At 39.5% G+C, this 17965-nt stretch overlaps 1 protein-coding gene across 1 annotated transcript in view; it reads left to right on the top strand.

The window, feature by feature from the left end:
* Positions 1 to 17965, top strand: part of ITPR2 (inositol 1,4,5-trisphosphate receptor type 2) — a 253736-nt gene that overhangs the window by 189196 nt on the left and 46575 nt on the right. The window contains exon 46 of the mRNA XM_032446237.1: positions 16782 to 16889. Coding sequence (XP_032302128.1) covers positions 16782 to 16889 — 108 coding nt within the window. The remainder of the gene's footprint in view (positions 1 to 16781; positions 16890 to 17965) is intronic.

Below are 17965 nucleotides of genomic sequence, written 5' to 3'. Positions count from 1 at the left end.
ACTCTGAAGAGTACATGAGTTAGCTGATGTGTAGAATAAATTCTGCCCCTACTCATGTGCTGGGGAGGCTCACAAAATCCCTCTATGGCTGTTCCAAATGCATCACCTGTTTTGGATATTTTGGCCATATAAGGCTCATGGCAGCAATTTATTGTTCTCCATCCAACTGTATAGAATGAAATGACACGACTGGCTCTGTACACCGTAAAAACAACAATCTTGTCACAGAAGTGACTGCTGTAATCTTCTCGCATTTCTGAAACTATGCACGTGTCTGTTTACAGTAGCTTTGCAGCCATGTCAAGCCCACTATCAAAACAGAGCAATGAAAGGGCAGACAGTTTGGGACCTTTCCTTCTCCTCTGCTGATGAAAAGCTATGATTCTTGGCACAGGACTGCTGGTTCTTGACCCCAAACTCTTTCACTTTGTGCCCTTTCACTCACTCTGGGATGGGCAGGATATGAACTTGTCCTTCCTCAGTCAAGCCATTGTTGCAGGGTTCCTTTTCTGGCTCCACTCTAAATACCCGTTTCTACTTTGCTGTGTCTAAGGTGCTTTATTGGCGGCTGGGCCTTCCACTTGGCTTAGCCAACCTAATTTACATGGTGTTACATTGCTGTACTCCTTACAGTTTCAAAGTCCACCTGATGTTGTTCTTTTCCTACAGCCAACGTGTCTCGTCCATCACTCTCCTGACACTTGCATGTGACTACTTGCTTTAGTTGGTGCCTCTGTAATAGCAGAATCAAGACCAAGAGTTCCTCTTTTTGCTGTTAGAGCCTTCAAACAGAGACAGTTTATTTTGGGGAGCCCAGACTTTCAGTTTTTGTCGTTGCACTTTTCAGGACTCTGATGGGTTCTGCATTTTGCCACCCTTACATCCTTCCTTGCCCTTCCTGTGGCTGATTTTACCAGAAGCAAAAGGCATTCTTGTAAATGCTTCACCTGCAGTGCATAGAAACTTTTAAATATGTTGCAAGCAAAGCTGAGATTTCTGTTATTAAATCACCCAGCTCCTACCTCAAATGCACATGCAGGCACGCACGTGTGTGTGCACGCACACACACACAAAAAAACATACAGAGAGCCTGGGACATGGTGGTAAGATATTGGCTGTTAAATATGCCATGTCATGGCAGTTACCACTTGACTTCCTTGTGTTTCTGTGTCTTCGTTTCTTCCCTTTACATATTCATCCTCATCCAGCCTGCCATGTGCAGTAGTTGTGCTGCATCCCCTGAATTGGCTTCAGAGCAGGACACTGCTACTTTCTACTTTTTCTGTCCAACGTATTATGAGCAGAGAGGAGAATGGAGCACTACTGAGAGAAAACAGAGCTGAATTAGCCGTGAGGAGCTACCCTGATTTGCACTCATACTCCACAGCCTGGCTTTGGGATAGGAACTCATTCCAGATGTACCTCTTCTGCAGCTGGTTGTGGATGAGACACAAACTGGTGCTTGAGGTTACATCCTTTAAAAATAAGCCTATTATTCCTGGATGAAGACAGGTCACAATTATCTTGAAAATCCACGGAGAAGATTCTTTTTCTCTGTGTCTTGTTCCAATGTCATGTTCAGAGCAAAGCCTTGAACTTGACAGTGCTAATTTCTTACAATAGTGTCTCGGGTGAATACCAGTGGTGTGCTACAGATAGTTCCATCGGTTCTTTTCAAGCTTCAGTAAAAAAGATTGGTGTGGTGTTTTTATTACTGTCCTTTTTAAAAGATCCTGTTAAAGCAGGTTATACTTTGTTTTGCAAAGCTAGTAAGGCCATTCTCAAAGAGACTTCATCTTTATGTGATGTCTCTGTAGAGTTTACAAAAGCTTTTTGACATGGTAGTGCACAATGGTTCAATACTTACACTAATGCCTCTGCAACTGAGAGATGAATAGGAGAATTAAGTTTTTATATGGCTACAAAAAAAAAAAAAATGAAATCATAAAAGGACAAAAAATTCTCTCACTTTTCTGGTGACTGCCTGAGCTTCCTAGCTTTTAGTTATAGAAAAGTATTTCAGTAGTTTGTAAACTAAAAGTGCTCCATTAAAGTTAACAGTATTTCTATGAAGCTTGTGACCCCTCTGCATTTACTCTAAAATAAGAAAATGCACTGGTTATAACCACAGGTTTCAGTAGTTTGCATGCATGTATTTATGTACTTCTGTTAACTGCAAATACTTTGTAGTGCTACTCTGTGCTTTTCAGCTAGTTGCAAACTCACAAAGCCCTAGCAAATACACTGTGCCTTTCAGAACAAGTTTATTCATGAGACTCAGTGAATATGATATATATTTATATAGCTTCTAGTCAGCTTGCAAAGAATGCACTGTCATCTACTGTAGAACTGTGTAGACACATCCTCGATCTGAAAGGATGTGAGTGGGAAGGAGGTAAGGAAGCAAACTGTAGTACTAAAACAAAATTTTCAATGCCTTGTGACTCCTTCCATCTTGTTCCCAAAGCTTTTGCAGGAGTATGGAGGTAGTGACCTAGTGTGGCATCCCTTTCATGATGCATGTTCTGAGGCTCTCAGACAAGCAAAATGTTACTTAAGCACATACGTTAGTGTCTTGCTGAAGAAGGAGCATAGGTCTTGAAATTGCACCTTAGTCCCTTTGTAACCTCTGGGTGAGTAGGTGGGATATCTATGAAATTAAGCTAAAGTTTTATTTAAATCCCAAGGGAGTACCAAAACTACTTTGATAAATATGATAATTTCCTAATGGCACTTAGGAACTTAGTGAAAATCCGTTTCCTCCTACCAGTAAGTTTAGAAGTAGTAAACACTGCTTGATATCAACGTGATTATACAGAATAAAAAAACATCACCTCGATGGAGCCTATATTCTGGTTGACTGGGGTAGTTAGAAGTTCTCTTTCATCAATAAATTCTTAAAATAAATGTAAAAGAAGCAGGATTTGGCTGTGGATTGTAAGGTTTTTGCTACATGTACTACTAAGCAGACTGTAGCAGCTGGAGGTAGTAAGTCATACACCTTTCCTTGCAGGGGCTAATTTTAAATGAACTGAGTAAAATAAGTCATTTGACCAAACAAAGTTGTCTGTATAAAGAACATTAATAACATGATCAATAGTTCTTTATCAAATATTGCAGACTTTATCAGAATAATCTTACTGCCATGTTTACTTCATGTAGTATACTGCATATTGGCATAGGCACAAGAGGAATCTTTACTGACTAGGCTTTTCTTAATAGGTGATATTATTGATAACAATGGTGACATCAATGTCCATCTCAGGAGTAGGGGTGCACTGCAGGCTATTTTTTTTTACAAGTTGGTATTTTTGACACCTGAAATCATTTGATATCAAGGCCTGGATGTAGCACAGTCACATAGGAGAAACTTGAGGCAATTTTTTTTTTAAATGTTGCCATCCAGATATGTAAAATTCTCAAAAGCACGAAGCCTTTGTTTCTGTGGTTTTCTGTTTATCACACCATGTGTCTTCCACTTTATTTTCTACATCAGTATTGTGCCTGGATCCACATAGTTCAGGCGCTTTCTACAACAGAACAGAGAAATTACAGTAATAATAGTAATTCTGGAAGAATTAGCTTTGCCTTTCACAGATTTTGAAGCAGTTAAAAGCTTTAGTTAATTTTGTTTTCCCCTTTCATAGTGTAGGTAGTATTATCCAGTCTTACAGATAAAGACACCAAGCCAGAAGCAGCTGTAGACAGCAAGTCATTAACCGTCATGGGTAGAGAAGACAGCTTGCTTGATCCCCAGTGCCTTGCTTTAACTGTTACACTGGGTTTCCTCTTATGCTCACTTGATCCCAGCTATGTTACTAATGAGCAAAATTGGCATTTAATAGCTAGTACAGTTGACAGTTGAGAAGTGCATAATCACTGAGCACATTAATACTCCAAGAGTCTTTGAAAGAAATCACTGTAAAATATATTTTTCAAATAAACTTTTATGTGCTGCTAATATTATGGATTGTTAAGGCAGGAAGAGTTTTCACAGTACAACATATATAAGTGTGAGAGGGGCTGAGGGATACTGGATGTCTTCTGTTTTTTTTTGTGAGTAGTTATTTTTGATGTTGTAGCATGGAGCAGCTGCTGGCTTTCCTTCAGTGGGCTGTGTTCTAACATTTAGGCAGATGACCTTAGACCCTTGTTCCTCCTTTTCTCTTTTGTGTCAGTGTATGTGTGCACATAGAATAGAATACATTTGCTAAAGTATATGCTATAAGATAAATGTAAATTCTCATACACATCCATTTGTCTTGATTGGTATGCGATTCAAGTCAGGACAAAAGATTCCTTTGCAAGAAGTTGGTTAAAATGATGTGAGCAGATTTTCCATGGTTCCCATCTAGGGAACATGAGAAGTATCACTGTGAATGTGTTCCTCCAGATATGAGATAGCATCACTGCCTGTAGCTCGTCTTTTGGTGTGAGACTCCAAAGCTTTCTGAATTGACAGGATTGTCCCAAGCTGAAAAACAGTATTCTGCATGAAGGAAATCTGGCTGCAGTCAGGGATAAATTTTAGGTGACATTTGACTATTCAAAAAGAATGAATGATGAAGAAAGCAGAAACAAATTACTTAATAGTGTGCATTTACTAGCATCTTCCATAAGCAAAAAGCAAAGAAACAGCTGGAAGGCTGTTCAGGATAGAGAATGGCTGGAAGTAGTTACAACCCCAGTAGTCCACAGTGGGCATTAGATGACTAAATAACATTATTGTTATACCTTGGAAAATATATGATTAGGATACAAGTACAAAAGTCTTGCATGAACAGTCTTTCCCCTTTCCCCTGTGTGTCTGCATGTTCATTTGCAGCCTGTAACATTTATCTAGAAGAGATCTCTCCTTCCTCATTAGAGCTGTGAGTGCTCAGAGCACTTCACTCTGAAAAGAAGTTGGGAAGCAGCTTTCAGCTCCAGCAAAGATCCTCCAGAAGACCTGAGATCTTATGCCTGCACTGTTATGTGAATTTTTAGACCTGCTGACTAACAGTGCTTCTTTCTGCCAATACTGTGGTAGACACCTCGCTCAAAAATGTGGCCCATTAACCCCATAAGGTTCTGTCTTAGAACATTAGGCTCTGCTGACAGACATTTTAAGTTAATTCTGTTCCATGAACATTATGGCTTAATTCATATGGATTTATATAAACTTCTCATTGGTGAACTCTAAAACAATGGTGTCTTCAGTAAGCGTGATAAGGATTTTGGAAAAAAGACCCAAATGCAAAAAGGTCTGAGTTTGTCTGGTATAAATGGATGTGCTGTACCAGTATTGCTGGTTATTTTGAGTGAAAGTGTAGATCCAGTCCCATTTTATATCACAGTGACCATTTCCAAACTTTGTAGCTGATACGAATGATCTTTGCAGCAGCAGTTTTCAAACATTCTTAGAGATAATTTTCCCAAGCACCTGATGGCACCCGATGAAAAATACTAGATGTACCTAACTAAATAGGGCTGCCTTTTGAGGTCAGCGAGTGATCAAACCTATTCCTCACAATAAACCTATCTTTCAGAATAAGCAGGCCTGAGTTTGTGCAATAAGGATACTCACTTTCACAGGACAGGTGAAATTTTTGGAGCTCAAGGATGCTTTTTTATTATTTTTTATTTTTTAAGCCTTTGCTGAGATCTGCAGCTTTTTTGTTTTCGTTTTGTTGTTGTTTCGTGTCTTTCTTTTAACAACGAAACTCTTACTGATAGCAGTGCCAAAACAAAGGGCTAATGGGGACCAGTCCCAGGAATCGTGACTGTCAGGGGACTCGTATCCTTGGCTGCCAGACCTGAAACTTCTCATAGAACTTCTATGCTCCACATGTTGTTTTGTAGTTATCATCCTGATGAGACAGGCTATGGTATCAAAATGACACTGGCTAATTAAATGTCAGCAGAATCAGAATCTGTTGCAGGGCTTTTACACTTAGATTGCCAAGATTGAAACAGAAACCAATGACGCACATCACCCTCCTTGCGGCTCATTAGGATGGTATATAACTCTACCTTTAGCCAGCTGCAATATAGAGAGACAATATGGAGGCTGCTGCAGGGGCTTGACACTAATGAGCAACTGAAACATTAAACAAATGTCTGAGGCTGTTGTTATGTCTCAGGTTAAAACCTTGGCAACTTGTCCTTCGTTGTTAGGTCTCAGGCTAAAGCCGTGGCAACTTGTCCTTCGATATTTTCTTTTTCTTCCCTTCTCCTTGGAAGCGCTTTCCTCAGAGCACTGCCATGACTTTGACAGAGATCTACACAGGGACCTCTGTTTCCCACTGGAGTTCTGTTGACTTGGGTTGCAAGGAGCTGCTGGGATTCAGGCTAGAGCTTTTTACTGCAGGCTGGCCATTAGCTTTATTTCTACAGCTCTAGAGTAAGATCAAGTGAATATAATACATATATGTGCGTTTTACTATGTGTAACATCAATGAGGGATGTATCCTGTTTGGCTGTGGTGGCTGAACGTTTCGCTAAAACACAGGTGGTCCTAATATTTATGTTTTGTGGGTTTCTTCTTCTATCTTTAACTTCTGTAATCCTGTGTCCTTGTGCTTTGTGGTTTACAACATTTTTTTGTCATTGGGAAATATGCTGTATTGGTGTTGGGGACCAAACGTTAGACCAGAAGAAATATCTTTTCTTTGTCAAATGTCTGCATTGTGAAATCTTCACATTAGTCTGTGGTTTTACCCTGAAAATTGGCTGTGGGAGAATGACGTAGTCTTATTTAAGATATTTTCTGTTCTCAGGCTCCATTTACAATCCTGCATTAGTAATAAACATACTATCTTTTTATTACTCCCTGAAACAGCATGGACTGGAGAGAATGACTTTAATTCTCCCTTGGTTCTTTATCACCAGCAGGACAGTTACTTAGCTTCCAATTTTAAGGAGTCTTCGTTTAGCTTTATCCTCAGCTGGTCTGTGTGGGAATATCTCCACTGAAGGTAGGCAAATAATGCTCATTTACACTGGTAGAAAACTTAACTTTACATCTAGGTTTCAAGCTCCCCGCTTTGCATCTTGTATACACAGTCTTCATTATAGTGATGATATGTGGGCCAAAAAAAAAAAAAAAGCATAGGTTGACTTAAAGCTTCTCAATTGAGTTTACATACAGGAGAATTATGCTGAAATAAAAGTCATTTAATTTGTAAAGAGTAAACTCAATCCAGAAGCCATTGAAAGACGATGAATGTGGAGCCACACAGTGCCATCTTTACAAAATCACTCTTCAAAGTGAACTGCACTTTCAGTTGCCCTCAGTTGCAATGCTTACATGTTGTCTGCTCAGAAATGTATGTAATAGAGCTACTTTCTTTGTTCCGATTGCAGCAAACACCCCTTATTAAGAAAGCTGTTGTACAAAGTGTTGAATTGTAGTCATGTACTGCAGGTGAAGGCTTACTTTGGGCACAGAACTGGGACTTTTCCATTAGAGGTGACCTTCAAATGAACCAAAGTGCTCTTTTTCTAATACATAAAGCACAGCTAAAGCATTTTTCTCAGAGCAAAGAGGAACTTGCTTTGTTTGTTTTGAAGGGAAGTGAGGGTAGCCTTGGAAATATCATGAAAGTGAAGTCTGTTCTTACTTAATATTATCAGAGTAGTTTTAATAAACCTCAGATATCTGCATGGTGAAATCCTACACCTTAATTAAAAACAGAGGGAGTTGTCTTCTCTGAGAAAGACATACATTTTTACCCCTGTAAACTGTTTGATAGTCTCTGACATAATTATGGGTTAACAAAAATAAAGAGCATTAATCAGAATATCAAGATATGTCTGCTCCTCACAGTTGCTTAGTCTTAATTCTCATCTCTTCTGATGTCATAATTTAATTAGATATCTCTGTCATCATAGAGTTTTCCAGAGTAGACAAGATCTGAATTTGCTACCTAAGTTGCCTTCCTCTTTGTTTTGCTTATTTAACACATAAAGCATAAAAATGAGGTCCACTTTGCACTCTTTCTGGAGCAACAGTAGGAGTTACTGATTAGAAGGGTCCAGAAACAAAACAGATTCCCTGCTATGTTATGTATGGGCAATGAGTTTCAACATTTGTTTTATGAATGGTTTGTGGTAGCCTTAAATGAACTTGGACGTTTCTTTCTGTGAGCTTTCCTGCAGAGCACCATTTAGCTGCTAGTTGGTTGGGCAGTCCAACATTTGTGAGCTTTTCATGAGGACTGAGGTAGATTTTTTCCCTATTTTTGATCTCCCACCTTGATCTATTGTTTCATGAGTACCAGGTGAAACTGTTCTCCTGAGAATAGTAGCCACAATACAGAGCTGGAAAAAGGACTTTGCTATTTTAATTTCTCTTCTCTTTATTTCTATGCCCTAAATTATTTTTAAAGACATTTTTTCCTGCTAATTGGAGGATTGGGCAAATGTTCAACAGCATGATTGGAAAACCTGGAAAATCTCACCACTGTAATTATATGAAGGGAGACATCTCTCATTCGTAGTCTATCTCCATGCTTGGCAACTGTCCTGTTTCATACCCGAGAAGGTATGAAGACCACTGTAAAGGCTGGGAAATGCATGTCTTTTGTGAATTAGAGTGCTTGTAGCTTCAGCTGCTTGCATGCTACTTTAGTCTGATATGGTTTTGACCCTGAATGACAAGGTTATAGTTTTCTCTGTGTTATGGAAATACCTGTCCAAGAGAGGGATACTAACAGGATTGTCTATGAATGGACTTACTACTTCACTATAGACACAACAAGTATGAGGACCACATAATGAACATCTCTCAAATGTTTTAATTGTGGAGGCTGACCGAGGACTCATGCTTCTTTTCTGAGCTGCCTTGAAGATTGGTAGCTGACTTATCTGAGCTTGTAGAACTGCTTGTACACGTACAGTGCCACTCTTTCAAGATGTAAGAGCATGAAACAGAGCTGGCCAGTACGCCACAGACTGGACCAATGAGCTGCATCCAGATCAGGAAGTTGCAATATACAAAGTACACAATGGAACTGTTCTGCAAGTGCATGATATTGAAGCTTAAGGGTGGGAAAACATGAGGAGGGACCTGGAGATGGTGCAGGTCTCATGCTTGAAGTCAAAGGCTGATTAGTTTGGTTAGACTCTGAAGAAAGAGCCCATTCTGAGAGTATTAAACTGCAAGTTACTTTCTTCTCCACACTTGGTGCCAGAGGAAGGGAAGCTGTCTGGCATGACTGAAATAAGGAAATATTGACATTTCTAGGGCTTAGAGACATCCATCATAGGCCGTTTCTCCTTTTGCTTGTGTGGATAGCTAGCCTTCCTTTCTTTAGAAGCTATGTGTTAGCGGTAGATGGATATTTTGCAGAAAATCACTGTTCTGACTGAGAATCTGGAAATTGAGTGCTTGAGAGCAAGCAAAAAGGATTTTTGAGAGTTCCTCAAAGGCCATGTCATTCAGAGCACTCTTATCTCAAGTTTATGTATTTATTTTGTATGTGTGTGGAGCATTGCTGCAGAGGTGAGCAGTTCTCTTGCTATATGGGTTTGGATCCATACACTTGCTGCTTTGTCGTTGTTCTAGGTCTTTGTTAGACTGAGTTTGTACCATGTTGGTACAAGGTCTTATTTTGTGTGCAGTGTTGTCAGCCTTCCATACAGTTTGCATGTAGCTGCAGTCTTGTTTTTTCATTATGAGTTAAAGCTCTATTTTTCTTCCTTTTCCATTCAACTGTCTTGTTATCTTCCCATAATTACGTGTGACACATCCATTATCTCCATATGCCCTTCCTTCCTGTATTCCCAAAATGTTGCTTACCATATTTGCAGAAGGCTATCTACAAGTAGAGTTGTCTAATCCTATTGGAACACTGAATCATGCACTTCTGTCCACATCTTATGTTCAGTACAATCAGCACGCACTAATAAACAGATGTGGCCCATGTATGCATTGAGCCAAATGCATTGAGCCAATTTGGCTCATTTTGACACTGCTGTCCATGACAGTCCACCTGTATCTTTAAGAAGTGTTGCACACCTCCTCCTCCCCCAGGTTAATTTTGTTTTGTTTCAACATATTTTGTCATCAGATCTGACCTCTCCCCACATGCATAGTACTTTCTTTCTCTCTCTTTCTCTATTTTTCCTTTTTCTGCAAGTAAGCTTTGCCTTTGAAAGAAGCTGTAAAGAAGACAAATGGAAGTAAAGCTCGTTGAGATTTTTGCAAGTCATTTTGTCTTCTGTTTACTTTCATCAAGGATAAAAGAACAGTAAAACCACATCAGAAATAGCAATAAAATTACTGTGGGGGCTGCAAACGTAATAGTGATAGCGATCACTTAACCATGATGGTTTCTCTTACACGATAATGTCAAGGTGTTTTATTTCTTCTTGCCCTGTGAGGTAGCTCACTGTTATCCACAAATTTTAGTGCATGCCACATGGAGGCCAGCAAGAAGAGGTGATGCCTTGGAAGTTACACAAGGCTGTGGAAGACCCAGACACAGAATCCAGAGTCTGGACCACCCAGGGCCCTATTCATGTACCGCAAGCCATCAGGGGAAGATTAACTTGAAACCCTTTTGGTTGCTCTGTACAGTATAATCATCTAAATGAAATCAATGAATACTTGATTTGAGAGTCTCCCGTTGCTCCATCCCTGCTGTTCCTAATGTTTGTTAACAGATTGCTTTGTGGTAGAGTGCAAAGGTGCCGCTCTATAAAACCGTAATGACTTCTGGAAAGGAAGTTGCCCTGTGTATTGCAGAAAGCACCGTTCAATTTTGATTGGAACATGGGGAGTTGAGAAGTTGTTACTACTGTTAGTACAACCAGCTGGAATAAAAATTTCTGCTCAGCTATAGTTAAAATGACATTTCCTTTTTCTTTGCTTTCTCTCTCTCTCCTTGTTTACCGCTGGAATATGAGCATTTTCATTTGCCCTGGGCAGGGAGCTGGAGTGTGGTAAGGCCCTGACACTCAGAGGAAGAGTATCTCATTTTCTGTCTCCTGTCCAGTTGTGGGTTTCACCCATTCTGTTTGCTGCTCCCTTGACTCTCTCTTTGCGCTGTTTCTCAGTCCTCAAGGGTTTTCTTGTCAGTCCTCAGGGAGATTTTTAACCTTTCTTTCTCTCTAAGTAGATGATGAAGTGTTCAGTGAGTTGGCTGGGGTTTCTCCTGCAAAGGGGGTTTGATGGTGCCAGATCTCACACTGCCTGGCTCTGGGAGCCAAGGGACTCAGGGAAAAGAGGAAGGGACTTCAGTTGTTAATGAGCACACGTCAGTGCACAGCAAGGTGAAACCAGTCTGAATAGATAAGATATTCTGCTCTTGCTGCAAGTTAAATTCTGTCTATTTTCTCCCTCGTGAAAGACCTGTGGCTTTTAGGCCTGTGAATTCTGCTACGGTATGTCTCATTACTGAATAGGTATGAAGATAATTTACAACAAATCTATCTGATCTCATTCATTGCATATCAGGTCTTTGCAAACAGCTCTTGCTTCATTTTCCCTAAGGTCTACAGGTCATGAACTTCCAGGACTGTCCAGTGGCCTCTCTGCGCACTGGCATGCCAGGCAAGGCCGACTGGCCCACGCAGCAAGCTGAAGTTGGAGCCTGGGGTGAGGGAAGGGAGGGCATTGTGGTGTGCTGCAGCTTGCAAGCGTGACCAGTTCCCTTGCTGCTGTGAGCCCCAGCAGTCAGCAATCTCTCCAGCTTCTGCCCTGCCCTTCCAGACCTGCCTGAGTGCCAGGAGTGTCCCCAGTAGAGTGCAGGTAGCGCTGCTGCCTTCAAGGGTATGAGTAGAAATTCAGGAGAGATAGTGGCAAGCGTAATATGTACAGAGGTGAATTTTTCTTCTCTAGTTTTAAGATTTTTGTAATACTTCTGAAGAGGACTGCTTTAATTATGAAGTATTTCATGACACAGAAACTATTTGTGCCTTCATCTGTGTTTCTCAGGTAGTTATCCAGAGCTTATAGTAACACTTATTAGTCCTTTTCTAGAGATGGAATGTCACACTTAACCAGTAAACTGATTCTTCCACGAAAATGATACCTGTTTACAAGGCACTAAGCTTCACCCATTTACATCTCTTTGTGCTGTTCTAGTCATAAATATCATCTTTATTCCACACACTTGGTAGTCTCAAAGTGGTAGAGAGTGAAATTGATACAAACAGATCTCACAGTTTTCAGCTCTCTGTTTCTTGCTCATATTTATAGGGCTCCTGTCCTTTTGGGGGCCCAAACCAAACCTGCTGAAACTGGCAGGGATTTTGGCAGTTCTCTCAGCCGTGTACTGGGTCAGCCTCCAGTGCAGACTATGCTACAGCATTTGAGTAAGAACCAGGGACTGACCTGTCCGCATACAAATACAGGAGGGGTCTGTGTTTTAAAGAGATAATGAAAAATTGAATGTTACTTTGTCTTTTCCCAGCAATTTTTCTACAGACACATACATATGTACCTACATATTTTGGCACACTGATGTAGTAGCCAAGTCAATGAGTTATTGAGAGCCTGATGACATGAAAGTTCATGGCTTTAAATCACTTTTTCATTGAGAACATTAAAATAACTGCATTTATGTTTCAGGAAATCTTTCAAATAAAATGCTTGCAATAAACACGCATATTGTTGATGGCAAAAAATGTCTGCTGTGTTTTTCCATGCTGCTGATCATATGTGTGATCCCAAATGACCATATGATGTGATTTTATGATCGTTTTGTGTGAGGAGTTCAGACTGAGCATTACTTGTAATTCTGTCATTCCTCTCTGGTCTTTCTTTATTAATGATGCCAGTGTTCTTGATCTGTTCTAAGTCTTTCACATTTTGTTCTGATGTTTATTACAGTATTTTCCAAATTTTTGAAGCAAAGGTCTTTCTAGATGAAGAACAGTTCTTCCCTGGGAACTGACTGGGAAGCCAAATGATCTTTATTGATATAGATATTGCCTTATATTTCCCCTCTTTGGAAATCAGTGCTCCATTATATGTTATTGCTTCCTCTTCCTTAAATGCCTTTGTGAGTAGTAAAGTACAGCGTTGACATTTAGAATATCATCACTGGCGTGGTTGATAGATGAGTGAATGACAGAGAGTTCCCTCCTCAAAGGTGATTTCTTTCGGGCTCTCTGCAGATTCAGGCTCTAGCTAAGGTTATGTTTTACATCAGTTATGCTCGCTGCATGCTTTTTTAGCTTCTTTTGCTTTGCATACCTGAATGGGGCTGTGTTTTTTCCTGCAGTCTCTATAGTCCATGCCCATCTAATGCCTTGTCCATTAGCTGCTCCAAAAGGCTTGTGCAGCACTTCAGGAGCAACACAACCACATCACAGGGGTTAAATGTGAAACAATATCAGTCAGAGCTTGCGCAGTCTTTATGTGCCAGTCACAGGCTGTCACCTTGAGCATACTACCAGCCTGGATAAGCTGTTCATGTTTTACATTACAGTTTGTCACTACATTGCTGTTTTCACTGCTGTTTCTTTGATCTGAGAAGTTCTGCAGTGGTCAGGAAGTCTGCTGACACTGTCCTATTTGCCCATGTCTGCCTTTGAGTTCATTACAAGATGAAGGAAATATGTGAAATTACCACTTTAGAAACAGTGTAGTTCCCAAATAATAGAGCATTTATTAAGCAGTTCTGTGTCTTACTGCGGACCTCTGCTTTATGTCTGAGTTTTCAAATGTTGCTATTCACACCATTCTTTCATTGATGTTTGACAATTCACAAATATTATCAGCACTTATTATTGTGGCAACATGGAAGAATCCATCGCACATTAGAACTGCAACGCAAGAAGAAAATAGAGAACTACCCTTTGCCCTGAAACTACTCTCTGAAGGTATAGGTAGACTGCAGGAGGTCAGTGGATACAAAGAGATGGGAAGTGGAGGATTGGCTGACACACCTGAAGGCTGTGCTGCCATTCAGTGAGACCTGGACAGGCTGGAGAGCCGGGCAGTAAGAAACCAGATGAGGTTTAACAAAAGCAAGTGTAGAGACTTGCACCTCGGTAGAAATAATTGCATGCACCGGTACAGGCTGGGGGAAGACCTGCTGGAGAGGATCATTTTGTCTAATGCTAGTGTCAGGAAGCTCCAGCTATATATGGTGCTAAACTCTGTGCACACATGAGCTCAGGACAGTCCCATGGTTTTTAAATACATAGCTATTGTTCACTTAAAACTTGAGAGTGAAATATGTACTGCATCAGTTCTGTTTCAGATCACCAGCAATCTGTTAAGTCAATGTGCTGTACTGGTCAGTCCCATTATGTCACAAGAGGTCTGAGATGATTTTCCCTTCTACCACATGTGGTAAGGGAACTTCTGTTACTGACATTTTTCAAGGTATACTTTTACGTTAAGAATTATAGACAGTTAAAAGCAGGTGAAGGATTAGTATCTTAAGATTTCGTATGTCTTATAAGTGATATTTCCAATTCTTTGTATGCATTAAAATATATTTAGAAATGAAGAGTTTTGTAGTACTAATATGAATTTGTGTCCCTTTCTCCAAACTGGTAGTCTTTTTAATATGAGAAATATTGATACATCCTTAATTTACCATTTATTAGAAAGCTCATAATCTAAATGGTTGACATTAGAGATAAGGGATCAACATGCAAGCAAAATTCCTCTGTGTTGCAGTATGTGAAAAATAAAATAAGGGAATATATATGCTTCTATTTATGCTAATTCTTTGATGTAGGCATGGTGTGACTGCATTCTGTCTAGTCCATTCTTTTTTTTTTCATATCTTAGGAATTATAGCCAAAGTAAATGGCATTTGGAGATGGACAATTAAGGTAATTGAGTAACGGAGAGTCTTCTGTTTGAGAAAGGATGTAAAGGATAGGGATTTTTTTTTTAATTTAAGGAAGGCACAAGTAAGAGAGGACATGACATTAGCGTACAGAATGATGAATGATACAGAGAATGTGAATGGGTGCTCTTGCTTGCCCTTTCTTCAGTGCAGAAGCGGAGGGACGTTCAATAAAGCTGAAAGGCAAAAAGTAGTAGCACTATTTAAGGGCAGTTTTTAAGCAGTAATTTGTTTTCACAGGATCATCTTGTTTCTTCATGATGCCAGTGCATGTATTGAGGGGAATGCAAGATGCCTGTAAAAAATTAATTCAGGTTTTCCTTCTAAACAGTTTTGGACATATTACAAAGATTAGTTCAGTCTATATGCCTGATTCCTTTTAGCCTTTAAAAGAAGTGGAAGATGTGTAAGACAAAGTACAGGTAATGAGACTATCTATATATTTACTACATAAAGCAAAAAGTAGGTATTTAAAACATCTGTTGGTGATGGAAAGAACAGTGCTCTACAGTTGTCCTCCCTGTGATTTTTACGTGTGTCCCTGAAGTATCTCCTCGTAACCCTTTTTAAAAGACTGATATTATGCCACATTGGCTCAGTGCTTTACTGGAATGTCCAAGCAGATTTCTGTCCACGAGTAATTGGTAGCAAATATATTTATACTTCCAGATCATTCTTTTCAGGTATTCTCTTTCTTACGGACATTTCATTTGATATATCAAATATATCAGTTTATATCAAAATTCAGAAGACAATGTATTTTGTCCAGTTTTATTAAATAGAATAAATTATGTGTGTGCCTCACTCCCACCATTCTTGGGTAAAAAGAGGATAGCAAGACTTGCAAATGGCTTAGGAACGAGTCTGATCATATTTTGGTTAAATTATTATGACATTTGTTTAGCTCCATTGTTACTTTCAGACCTGATCTCTGACACTCTTCTTGTAGATTTATAATTACTTTTTAATTCCTCAGCAAACTGCTTTATTTCACATACTACAGTTCTTAGCCACATGTGGTGTTCATCAGACTAAACCCTTGTTCCTGCAGTCATTTCCACTGTCCATGTCTAGTCTGTTGTACTAATGTTTGTGTTATGCTTATGACCCATATCATGGCTGTAAGACTTTTCACGTCTCCATTTCCCCCATCTTAAAGTTGGAAATCACATAATCTGGGCAAAACATTTAAGAGTTTCAATGTGAAATCAGCTTTCCCATGTAGAGAAAACTGCATGTTTAGGACATTTCCTTGTGCCTCCTGATTAAGTCTTTGTTTCTTGCTGACCTAAGAGACATCATGAGTGCATTTGCTGATACTGTCAGTATTAAACTTTATGCAATTTTGAGTATTATAAATATTTGCAATTCAACAAGATTGGGTATATTTTATGAATCATATAATGTATCAAATTTGTAAAAGTTTTTATGAAGAGTTGCCTATTTATGTGTGTATGTGTGCTAAGTATATGAGCTGTACACTAAGAATATATCTGCCTGCTATTGAAGTCCAGCTGCCTCTGAAATAGTTACATGTGTTTTCATGGCAGCCCTGAAATGCTGTGCCAGAACATGGTGAAGACTAGCTTAGCCACATGAAATAACAGAAAAAAAAATTAGTTGTATGTGTAATTACCTATTTGGAAGTGTGCAAATTTTATGTCTGAACTTAAGTCGTATTTCAAAAGAAATATTCAGTCTAGTTTTTTTATTTGTCAGACACCCTCCAAAACCCATCTAGGCTGCTGGCAAAACTGCCACCTATAAATCTCAGCCAAAGACTTGCTGCTAAGTTTTTCAGACTAAATTATTTCTATTGTTCTCAAATGATTACATTTTTTGTTGCTATCTGGTGATAGTGCCCCACTGGGTTGTGTATATAAGTACATGGGAATGGGGGGAGGAGGATTTGTGTTAGTTAAGTGGAGATGATAAAGCTGAAAACATAGCAGCAGGACATAAATCAGATTTTTATTCTTTTTCTAGTTGGCTCGTCACAATAAAACATTGCAACAGATGCTGAAGCCAGGGTCAGATCCAGACGAAGGAGATGAAGCCTTGAGCTATTACGCCAATCATACAGCACAGATAGAGGTAAAGAATTGCTGTCTAGAAGACTGAGTATGAAACAAGTTTGCATCTTGTACAGGGCATGTCAACTCTCCTCAGACTTCTGAAAAGCAAGGCTTAATCAAATATATAGATTATTTATGAGAAGAAGAAAGTTAAGTGCTGTTCTTTTAGCTATGGGAGAAAAAGAAATGTACCTATACTAGAAGTAGCTCCAAGTAATCACTTTACAAAAGCTTTCTTTTGTGTTATCGAACATGTTTTATTAGGGGAATAATGACTGTGGATAGTACATGTGTCATGAAGTCAAGAGTAATCTTGTACGGTACATCACTCAAATAAATAATCATGAGTTCTAAGACAGTGATGCTAAGTGATCAAATTAAAAGCTTGGCTGCAGTACAAAGAGGTTTTGAAGCGATGTAGATATTCAGTATGGCCTTTGTTTAAAAGAGCGTGGTTCTGTCTGATGCCAGCACCTTAAGTCCATATTGTCCTGGCTGCCATTGAGGTATGCTACTGCTGACGTCCTTATCTGTGCTAGCCACCAATCTTTTTGCTGCTCTCATCACAGAATCACCAAGGCTGGAAAAGATCTCTAAGATCATCTAGTCCCATCATCCGCTTACCACCTATATTGCCCAATAAACCATGTTCTTGGATATCACATCTACACATTTCTTGAACATCTCCAGGGATGGTGACACAGTAGGTGGAAGCAACATGGCTGGCTCTGTGGCTGTGGTGGTTGTTCAGAGGGCAGTCAAGTGCTCCTTTTAACATGTTTTAATGTTTTAGAGGCTCTTAAGTTATTACTTAGCAAGTATCAGGTGAGTAAGTTGTCTGGGTAGACTGCAGATGTGGTGTCAAAAGAGGCGCTGTGATCTGCTTCTACCTGACCAGTGGATCCTTACAAGTGTAATTTCTAAGATTTTTTAAAATATCATGACCATTTTAACTGACAAAACCCATTTTTCTGGCAAAGGCTCTGTTTTGTAGGCCTCTACTACCTGGGAAGCTTTTTAAATGTGGAGCAGCATATGCAGCCTACTTCTTCATTTGAGTTCCTGACCAAACTGAAGATGTGCTGTCAGGGTCTT

The sequence above is a fragment of the Coturnix japonica genome, chromosome 1 (genome assembly GCF_001577835.2).
Source record: "Coturnix japonica isolate 7356 chromosome 1, Coturnix japonica 2.1, whole genome shotgun sequence".
NCBI lineage: Eukaryota > Metazoa > Chordata > Aves > Galliformes > Phasianidae > Coturnix > Coturnix japonica.
Note: the sequence above shows the minus strand (reverse complement) of the source record. Positions and strands in the feature narration are given on the sequence as shown.